The 11,075-nt window shown below is 33.6% G+C and overlaps 2 protein-coding genes across 3 annotated transcripts; one reads left to right on the top strand and one right to left on the bottom strand.

Moving 5' to 3' along the window:
* The first annotated feature begins 7,858 nt into the window (after nt 1–7,858).
* LOC129245615 (protein PET100 homolog, mitochondrial) lies at nt 7,859–8,332 on the top strand. Its single transcript, XM_054883888.1, has one exon. The coding sequence runs from the start codon at nt 7,985–7,987 to the stop codon at nt 8,231–8,233; it is 249 nt and encodes an 82-aa protein (XP_054739863.1). The 5' UTR covers nt 7,859–7,984; the 3' UTR covers nt 8,234–8,332.
* A 687-nt stretch (nt 8,333–9,019) lies between these two features.
* LOC129245616 (uncharacterized) lies at nt 9,020–10,906 on the bottom strand. Of its 2 annotated transcripts, none has more exons than XM_054883890.1 (3): nt 10,432–10,906; nt 10,102–10,328; nt 9,020–10,035 (listed from the first exon to the last, which is right to left on the bottom strand). In XM_054883890.1, exons 1-3 carry the CDS (start codon nt 10,737–10,739, stop codon nt 9,557–9,559), a joined length of 1,014 nt encoding a protein of 337 aa, XP_054739865.1. In that variant the 5' UTR covers nt 10,740–10,906; the 3' UTR covers nt 9,020–9,556. The 2 variants fall into 2 exon arrangements, with proteins under 2 accessions (XP_054739865.1, XP_054739864.1); XM_054883889.1 differs by having other exon boundaries at nt 9,020–10,044.
* Nucleotides 10,907–11,075: the final 169 nt, after the last annotated feature.

Here is an 11,075-nt window from a genome sequence, read left to right on the forward strand (position 1 = left end):
TCAATCATTTACAATGAGCCTGCAAATACTTTTCTCGAAGCAACAACAACTCTATTCGGCAATAGCAGCATTTTGACGCCTAGAATTGCATTCAAGGTGGATTTATTAATAAATAAGTAATAATAATAAGTAAATCTATGAAAAAAAAGAGGTTGTCTGTAAAGTCGGTGTACTGACGATAGTTTAACGTGATAACGTCATAAGAAAATACTGATTAAATGGTTGCATTTTTCAAAAGAAAATTTTAATTTTATTTGTTTGATAGATATTTTGTATGGATATAGAGAATGAGTTAACATTAACATAACATAACATAACATAACATAACATAACATAACATAGCATAACATAACATAACATAACATAACATAACATAACATAACATAACATAACATAACATAACATAACATAACATAACATAACATAACATAACATAACATAACATAACATAACATAACATAACATAACATAACATAACATAACATAACATAACATAACATAACATAACATAACATAACATAACATAACATAACATAACATAACATAACATAACATAACATAACATAACATAACATAACATAACATAACATAACATAACATAACATAACATATCATAACATAACATAACATAACATAACATAACATAACATAACACAACATAACATAACATAACATAACATGCTGCTCATATTTTGGTGCGTGCAGCCGGCTACATAGAATTATAAGACGTTATCACGTCAAAAAATAATAATAACATTAAAACAACAGGTATTATTAACAAACTTGGTTTTATTTTAAATTCTTCAAGTAAATCAAATTAATAATAATCAATAAGAAGGCATATGCAAATACAAATACGTCAATTTATATATGTACATATGCGCATATACATACACATATACGCTCACTTAAGTAGGAGAGAGCAAGATGTCGAACGTTGCCGTTCGTTTCCTTTGTTTGCTCTGTCGTTCGCTCCGCGCTTTCGCTTGCAGTTCATTCAAGATAACGGCAATGAGCAAGGTAACGACAAATGAGCAAGGTAACGGCAATGAGCAAGGTAACACTAATGAGCAAGGTAACGACATATTTTTTCGTGCGTGCAGCCTGTTAAATCGAATTATAAGACGTTATCACGTCAAAAACTCGCATATCACAGTGCATTAAATTTCCGCCACATTGAACTAGCGCAAAAACCGGCAGCTACCAAAACCAACAACAATCCTGGTTCGCGAAAGAGCTGACTGCGCTCTCTTCAAGGTGCATTCATTAAAGGCGGTGGCACTAGACCAACAACAATATTTTGTACGTTTGGTTGTCAAAGCAAAGTAGAAAACAAGGTATAAATTCGCCTTGTTTCATTCTGGACTGAAAGCCACAGGGACGCGGCGAAAGGAAAAAAACAAATCAGCTGATTTACCGATACCACCTTTAATAGATTCGCCTTGAGTCTCTTGAATGGAATTCGAGTGATAGGAAGGCGAATTTATTACTTTATTTATTATTAAATCCACCTTGAGTGATGGTATGGCATTCAGAATATGTGAACAAAGCGTTAGTCGCTGTAGTTGCGGTACGCCAAAAAAAAATATAAAGCATTTTTATTAATTTACATACATACATACATATGTATGTAGCTCTAGAACCTAGTGTCTAAATAATAAATTCAAGGCAAGAAAAATCGATTTAAGGTAATAACAGTAGAACCACTAATTTCATTTTTTTATTTGTCTTGACCAAGGCGAATCTATGAATTAAAGGTGGTGTTGGTAAATCAGCTGATTTGGTTTTTTTTTCTTTCGCCGTGTCCATGTGGCCGTGAGCTCAAAATGAAACAAGGCGAATTCATTATTTAATTTTTTGTAGTTTCCCAATACATAGCTTTGACAATCAAACGTACAGAACATTGTTGTTGGTATAGTGCCACCACCTTTAATGAATGCGCCTTGGCCTTGGCTTAGAGTTTGTCATTTATTTGTTATTTACATTTTAATTTTTAAATTATGCACGAATTTGGTTTTATTTTTCAATCCCATCATCAACAATGCTTTGAGAATAAATTATTTCTGTCAAAGTGAATTCATCCGCCTTACGAGCCCTTCACAACGGGACCGTTGTGTTCGAATTTGACTTCGAGCAAAATAGATTATAGGTTTCTTCCAAGGAGAATCGAATACCTTAGGTAGCGCCTTGACAAAACAGTTACTTTATTTTTCGCGATTTTGGAAAGTTCGACGTCATCTCCCTTCCCAATACAAAACAAACAAAATGAAGAGAAAATATACATTTTTGTGGAAATTCAGGGAAGGGCATGGTAATATTGAGATGTGTTAGATGTAAACTAAACAAACTAATATAAAGCTTCCAAACACTTTTTTTGCGTTTTTATACGGATGACGCCATGGCAAGAATTTTTGTTTGTGTATAATTTCTTGTGTTTAGTAGTTTCTTTTTCTTTCGTCTACTCTTCTTCCTCAAACACAAGTAATTCCCCTTCCTTTTGTTTGTTTATTCATGGACTCTTACAGCACAGCGATTTCGGAAGGCGCAATCTCTTACTCGATCATTCGTGGGCTTCTCCTATTCACCACTTCTCTGCATTACTAAAAATTTGCATGTGAAATCTAAAGAAAGAAAAGCAAAAGAAGAGGCCTTATGTGTAATGGAGTCGGAAGCGCCGTATGTATGCCATACCAGAATGCACAAAAACTGGAAACTTTCTTCTTTTGCCATACGACACGTGCGGCGAAAACGACAACTGTTTAAAGAGGAACAATTTTGTTTCGCACAAATTTTCATCCATGAAAATTTGGTTATATCAAATTAAATGCAGAAAATATATATGGAAGTTAAATGAATTGAGTAAATTCAAATGCTCCCTTATCTTTGCGCTAAAAGCTTGAAAGAGTAGCGATAACGTTAGACTTAATCAAGTTGTCCTGTAAAATTTCATTGTGGCACCACGGTACGTTGTACAGGTCACGTTAGTCAAATGCGCAGGCACATTGTGACAGACCTATTAAACATAATTTCCATCAGACACGCCGTGGAAACAGTTGATAATTCTCTCAAACCCAAAACATGCAAACCCAGTTGGCTTTAGTGCAAACGTATCATAAAGCTAAATTCACACCAGGCAACCGTTGCAGCAACTCGGCAATGTTGAAGCAACCGTTGCCTCGTGTGTAGCTGTGTTGCCAATTGATTTTCGTGTTGCTGCAACCGTTGCCTAAAATATCAAATAAATTTGATTTTTGGGATAGGTTGCTGCAACCGTTGCTTCGTGTGTATCATTGTTTACTGCTTTTACTCGTTCAGTTCGTTGAAAACAAGCGAAGAAGAAGGTTCATGCGGAGTAAAATAAAGTGAAAAAGGAAAAAATGGCAATTGAAAATAATGAAAATTATGTTAATTTTATTAACGAATATAAAAATTTGAGAGAGCTGTGTGATATAAGTAGTGAAAAATATAAAAATAAAAATTTTAGAAAAAAAGCATACGAACAATTAAAAAATGAATACAATTTTTATCAATTTTATAAAAATTTCAAGTCCGCAAAAGCGTTTCCTGTTGCAAGATACCGCAAAGTTATTGCCAGTCTAATTTCTGCTGATATTGCCTCTCTCATTATGGTATCTTGTTTCGTTATTTTGGCCTTTACGAAGTCCAACAATTTTCTAAACAGGGCTTCGTCCATCCTCATGTAATTTTCATAGTCCGCTGGCTCATTTTCCTTCAGTTGTTTCAGCAGCCTCTCGTTCGAGAATTCGATTTTTTTAAACGCCAATTTTTGGACCAGATTTTTTTCTCTTCTTTTGTTGCATCTCTTCTTCCTCATTTTCGTACAAAAGTTCGTCAATTACAATAAGAGAAGTAATTTTACGTATCTTCCGCTTGTACCTTTCCTGCACCACAGTTATACACAATACTGAGATTGAAGCAACGGTCGCAACGTGTTTCTTAAACAAAGGCAACACGTTGCTGCAACCGTTGCTTCAACGGTTGCCTGGTGTGTATTTAGCTTAAGACACATTTATTAGAAAATTTCCCAGATGCAAACACAAGACACAGAGTTGCCCTATTGGAGTATTGCACGAAAATTTAAATAGTTTTTAGTTTTTAATGGAATTGTAGGCATATTTTTATGAAAAAAAAAATTAATTACAAAGTGTTATTGTTAATTCTGCAATCGAGATAATTTTGCTAGTCTGATATTGCTAATATTTTTCTTCAATTTTCACTCTCTGACTTTGTCATCTGATGATTTCTCTTAAGGGAGCGCCAAGCTCAAACCATAATTTAAAACTGATTTTTGCATTTTCATTTAAGAATATTCCCGCTTTGATCTACCATTACGTATTGGTTTTAACATATCACTTGCCTCTTGAACATTCGTCGACGGTTGGAAAGTTATCTATTATTAGCCCTCGGTTGGCCTCTACTGACTTGCTATTTCAAATAGTAAATTAGCTTGGTGGGGAGCTCATTCAGTTTTTCTCCAATGAATTAAATGCTATTCCTTAAATATGCGATATATTGTCAGCCCTGATGGCACCTCTTCTACATATTTTATTGCTTCTTCTGGCAGTTCTCAGGAAAGTATTTTAGGCCCATTACTTGACAATCTGCATCTTTGCCGTACAAAAAATTATCTTTCGTTGATTTGAAAAAATGACTTTTAATATTATGCAGGAAAAACCTTCGTGTTTTTGAAGTGAAAACTTCTTTAGAATCGTTGGGAGTGATTTGAGACTCGATGAAACGAAAAAGCGACACTACGAAGCGTTATATGTTGATATACGTATATGTGTGTGGCTGCGTACTGCTGAGCCACGCTAGTATAGTAAGTATTGTAGTATGTATACTACTTTGCCTATTACTTGCTTTGGTGTTTAGTTCAAACATCATACGTATGTATGTTTGTATGTATGCTAGTACGTATGTGAGACGAGAAGGCATTATGTATACCTATACTACACTACCTAATACTTGCTGAGACCAAGCGTCCTACGAATGTTTGTGTGTATGTTAGTACGTCTGTGTAATATACGCACTACGACGCTCATAATAGCAACCGTGTGTGCTGTATTGCGTCCGTATTTTTATATTCGTAAATATTTTCATTTTTAAATATTTACCGCAATTATGGCGAAAAATAATGCAGAAAAGTGTCGTGAATATCGACAGAAAAAACAACAATTGACACGGTACTTCAAAGATATGTTGACAACATCGAAACCAAAGCATTTGTATCATAATTTAGCTATCATAAGCCACTCGTATCATTTGTTGAAATTGAAAACATTGAGGATGAATAATGATGAACTTTATAGCAATATTATAATGAACCTATAATTATCCCGCTCCTAATGCTGCTTTCGTCTCATTCTCTCTCAGTTTGTTTTACGGAAGGCTTCACTTCTATCGCGTCTAACCGTTAGACTGGTATTTTTTTTTTCCTTTTCATGAGGGTAATTGCATAACACCATAGAAAATCCTATAAAAAATATGGCAAATATTGCCTATGGCAGAATTAAATACAAAAGATTTATGGAACACATTTCAATAGGCATGAAAGCGTATCTCTCTCTATCAGAGTCCCTATCGATTTAATGCCACGCAGATGTTCAACAGTAATAAAAATGGCGGCTATGCAACTTCAGAGAACTTACGTAAATAAATTGTAGTTTTATTTAATTTCTTTTTTTTTTCTTTCAAATGTTTTGTGTTATGGTACCCGTACTCACCGACGTTATCGTGGTCCCTGTGTGTTGCCCGTGAGATACACAAGATTGAGCAAAACTTGTGTTCGTAGAAAATAGATGCTTTCATTTGGTTACAGATTTATACAATGCATCGCTTTGTGTGAGTCTGTGTTTGGTTGTATCCACACAATGTTGCTGTTCATATTTTTGCATAAATACTTTTATACACATCCGCATTAAAAGTTACAATTTTCCATTGTATAATAAACCAAAGCCAAAAACCAACAAACGCAAGTAATTCATTTATCTTTAATTAAATTATAAAAATTATTCAACATTGTTTTTAAGTTATTTTAATAAAAATTATTATATTTTTAAGTTTATTTTCTAAATGATTGCGAAATGCACTGTTTCGCAACACTGCACAGTGGTCCGACCAGAAGGCGTTGGCGGACAAAATTCAAAAACTCATTTAATTAAGCTGAAAATATATATTTAGGGGTTTTAAGGATCAATGATGATGAATCTGACCTTAGTTTTAGCAAATTTTAAATTCATTGAATACTATAAATACATTTTTACTTCCGTAATTAGCTGGTGAGTTCATTTTTACATTTTTCACGATCGCAGAGAGTACCACGTGGAGGTTTACGGTAAGGTTATTCTCTCCTCATTTTTTTTGTTATTAAATTTTTTTATTTTTTTTTTTAATTTTTAAATTTTTTTTTAGTTTTAATTTTTAATTTTTTTTTTTTTTAATTTTTTAATTTTTTTTTGTTTTAGTTTTTAAATTTTTTTCGGATATTTAGTTGTTTTTTTGTTTTTTTGTTTTTCATTTTTAATTTTTTTTATGATTCAGAATCCTTGGTTTCTGATGAGCTGTTTTCTGAGGCTGGATCATTTTTCAAATTTAAAAGCGCAAGAACCTTTTTTGAAAATGGTTTTGGCTTGTTTTTCGGAACCTTAGTTTTTGATATTATAACTACATCTGATGAACAAAGCAAAGCATTTAATAAATCTGTCATAATAATTTTATTGTATATAATGTTATATGTATATACATACATATGTATATCATATTAATATTGTAATAATATTAAACAAAAATTTTGTTTTTATAATAAATTTTTTTTTTTTAGTTGTCTCTTAATGCTGATGGGGTCTGTGATGTCTTTTTCTGTCTTTTACACAAAATTGCATAAGCCATATGTAACGTTTTGCCTGTGGGTAAATGCACAAAAGCTACATTATTTTTAATTTGCGCAACTTTGCGCAACAGCTTTCAGTTTGAGATCATAGCTGAAATATGTGGCTACATCACTCATGTTGATTTCAAGTGGACCGGTGTGGACCACTCGAAAAAATGATCTTTAAAAAAAAAATTTTCGAAAAATTTTGAAATTCCAAAAAAAAAAAAATTGGATTTTGTACCACAACTTAAGAGAATTATTACTGTTTCCGTTAATATATTCAATTATCTTCTTTTTTTCAATATTTGGTTAACAATCAAATGGTAATATTTATTTGCAGACAGGAAAATGAAACTCTTGTATGAAATACGATTTGCATACAATTTCATGTTTAAAGTCAAAAAACTACAATGAAAAATGTTTAAAATTAAGTAATATTTTCAGGAAATCTGCCTTGAATATTTAAGAAAACATCTGCATTATCAAATTTTTATTTCAAAAATGTTGAAAAATTGAATTTTGTCCGGCCGCCGGACCACTGTGCACTGTGTGGGGAGAGAGCAATCAGCTGACATGATTCTACGGAAATTTCCAAATTCCTACAATAAAATCTGCGATACTACGGAAGGGAACGGTGATGATTTTTCATTTACATAGGGGCTCTCATTAATTTATTCGTCTCAGCTGACGTCCGTTTACATTGGTGAGTGTGAGCACCATTATGACCGTTTTGTGTCACACAGAATTTTTTTTTGTTTCACTTCATATTAACAATAAAAAGGGGGAAATGCATAAAAACTCAATTAAAACCTCCATTGCTGCCGTCAAGTAAAGCATCGTTTAATCGGATCAAAATTGTTTTTTATATTTCAACAGTTTTGCTCAAACATTTATTAAACTATCTGGGAAAACAAATATCCCGAATAATTTAGTACAGGTGGCAGTACCGCGATTTAAAATATTTCCCAAAATATTTGTGAATTAACAAAACAGCTGATGAATTGATTTTCTTGGGTGAACGTAAATTTCATATAATTTCGATTAATTTAACCGGCATATAGATTTCTTTGCATAAGTGAAATACAATTGAAAATGGGCGGCTGGCGACTGGAAGTATTCAAGATGACACTTTATATGGCCTTCCCCGTTGCAATGTTCCACATTTTCAACCAGCCGACTTACTTTGAAGAATGGGTAACGAAGACGAAGCGTGAACTATACCCGCCTGAGAGTTTGGGTCATCGCGAAGAAATACAAAAGGCGATAAGGGAGGTGCAACAAAAACGGGATAAGGAAATGTTAAAGGCATTGGAAGATATAGAGAAGCGTGAAAAATCATAGATAATTGGAAAGCGTAACGTCACAGGCTTTGTGTTAATGCTACATTATAATATTATATAAGGTTATTTCTTGTTGACTGCATTGTTTACTCTTAAAAACATATAACTTGTATCTATGTGTTTTATTTCTTATTTACGCTTTTTTTTTAGCTGTTGTCAATTTCACTACGGCGACATTCTATACCATCCAGCAGCAATATTCTACGGCCACAAAACCAAACGGAAGTACTGTAAAAAATTATTCGAACTTTCATCTGTTGGAAACGTTGCACTAAAATATGTTCCATGCTTATTAAGTTTCTAGTGACATTTAATACGAACAAATTCGTGTTTATAATTGAAATGATGTGCTACGTCCATTATTAAGCTATGGGTTTTAATACTACATATCGATCAGTTCCGAAGCAAGGATCAAAAACAAACAAATAGTTGGAATCTGAAGAAATTCACATTTTTCAAAATTACCTACCGTCATTAGTTTTATGTCGTCACCGACTGAAATACACCATAAAGCTTGTCATTACCTGCCGAGGCGCATCGGTATTGGAAAGGGGCTTTCTAACATACCCATAGTCCGCTTTGTACTCGGGTCCAGCGGAATGGTAGCCACGCACAAAGCCATTCGTCTACGGTGCCCACTATAAGATGGCATTAACAATTATTGTTTCTCAAAGCTAAAAAATATGCGTGCACTTAAGCAAATTGTGCATATAATAACAGATTAAGCTCTTACCCATCAAAGATACACCCAAGCGTAACAAGCATACGACCAACATCTAAAGAAGTCTTGCACTATATTAAACACTTATTTTTATTCCCTCTTAAACCACATCTTCGAACATCCTAATGTTTACATATATTTCATGCATATTAAAGTTCTTTCACTTATTTTTTATTTTCATTTTTAATAAAGTATTAGAACGTAACAGAGTAGACCCCCAGAGCTCTATGATAAAATTTTTGAAAATCATTTAAAAAAAAAGTTCCAATAAAGTTTGGTAACAATGCGTGGAATGGTAAGTATTAGTCCGGCAATACTTTCGCTCGACACAATAACAACTAATAGACATTGGAACAGATAGAGGCAAGTTCTACGCACATAATATTTTATTTACCTTAAACTATGCTTACGTTTTTACTTAATTCTAACTTAATTACATTAAATACAACAAAAAGGTGTGTAGAATGTAATAACTTGCCTTAAAACAACGTTTAGGTACCGCGAGTGCACGGTATTTTAAAAACTTGATTTCAAACGTATTTACATCTATATATTTCAAATTTCCTCAATCAACAAAAAAAGGCAAGTTATTTAATTGGTATTTCAATTAATTTTGTTCGATGTTGCCACATTAGCACTTTCTTCCAATTCTATATACTTTTCAAGTATTTGAAACATTTCTACTTGTGCCTTAATCTTGTGGCGACGAGACAATTGCTTCAGGTATACAGCTATCGATTTGCCAAAAAGATCATCTTCAGTTTCTACAACTCGTACATTCCCAGATGCATTGGGATGGAGCTGGCTCTGAATCTGAGATTGTTGTGCATTAGTATGCAAATGCTGGTTTTGTTTGTGTTGCGGCACAGTGACAATATCTGCCGAAGATGACTGGTGTTGGTGCGCTTGTCTTGTTGATATCGTATATAACGCGCCGTTAGGATTATGCTGCGGCAGAACTGTAGGTGTAATAGTGCAATTTAATTGATTTGCACTTACGTCGATGCTGGCGGGGCTGAGTGGTTGACTTTTAATATTTCTCTCAGAAACGGGTGTTTCTACACATTCTTCATATACCTCGCCTGCATCCACTAGGAGTTATCATTTTAGAAAGTTTTCAAATTTTCAATATGAACAAATAGCCTTACCGTCTACGAATTCTGGAAAATCCTCTGATTCCAAAGTGTTTTCATCTATTTTACTCGGATATGAGTTCGTTTCCCCATCGTTATAGTTTTCTAAACAATAATCCTCCTCCTCTTCCTCTTCGGTTACTTCTGCTTTATTCTGCAACTGTATAATATGTTCGATTTTGGATTTCTGCTCATCTCCGCCTTTATTTTCATATTCCATAAAGCCATTGCGTCGCCGACTTCTAATTTTGAAAGGAGGAATAATAAAATATTTAATAAAGGCGTTAGAGTTTAAAAAGTTGTAATAGCAAAAAGGGCTATTGAGCAAGAATTGTACGTACTAACCTTCGCCTTCGAATATATCTGCGTAGAAAATCCATTTGCCGAAAAAAACTATTTTTCACATACTCTTCTTTCTCCGGATGCAATCGCAATTGCTTCAACTCACGCGAATAGCGGTCACGCAAACAGGTCCAACGTCGCCTTGCCTCTACGGCCGACATGCCAACCATGGCGCCAACTGTTTCCCATTCCTGCTCCTTCCGATAAGCAAGACGAAAATCGGGATTTCGTTGATCGTACAATGAAGGTGTCATCTTAACTCGAGCAATTAATGCCAAATCGGACTCTTCTAAAGATCTACGTAACGCCATTTTAACATACGTTGAGAATTACTTTTCACCAAATAAGCAACTATTTTAATTTTTTATGTGGCAGTTATTGTTGTTTATCATTTTCATAAAATTTGTTGACAATTTTTACGTTGTTCAATGCGTTATTGCGTAGCGTGAGGATTTTTCATGTATCCACGAAATGAACATTGTCGCCACAAAAGTAATTTCGTTAATCAAATTTGCGCTAGGTGGCGCTTATATCTTCTTGACGTAAAGTTATATTGAAATTATAACATTTTTACAAAATGTATTTTAGTAAAATAAAATATAATTTTCATCAATATTAACTAAAAATTCATAAAAAAACACATTTTT

The sequence above is a fragment of the Anastrepha obliqua genome, chromosome 4 (genome assembly GCF_027943255.1).
Source record: "Anastrepha obliqua isolate idAnaObli1 chromosome 4, idAnaObli1_1.0, whole genome shotgun sequence".
Lineage (NCBI taxonomy): Eukaryota > Metazoa > Arthropoda > Insecta > Diptera > Tephritidae > Anastrepha > Anastrepha obliqua.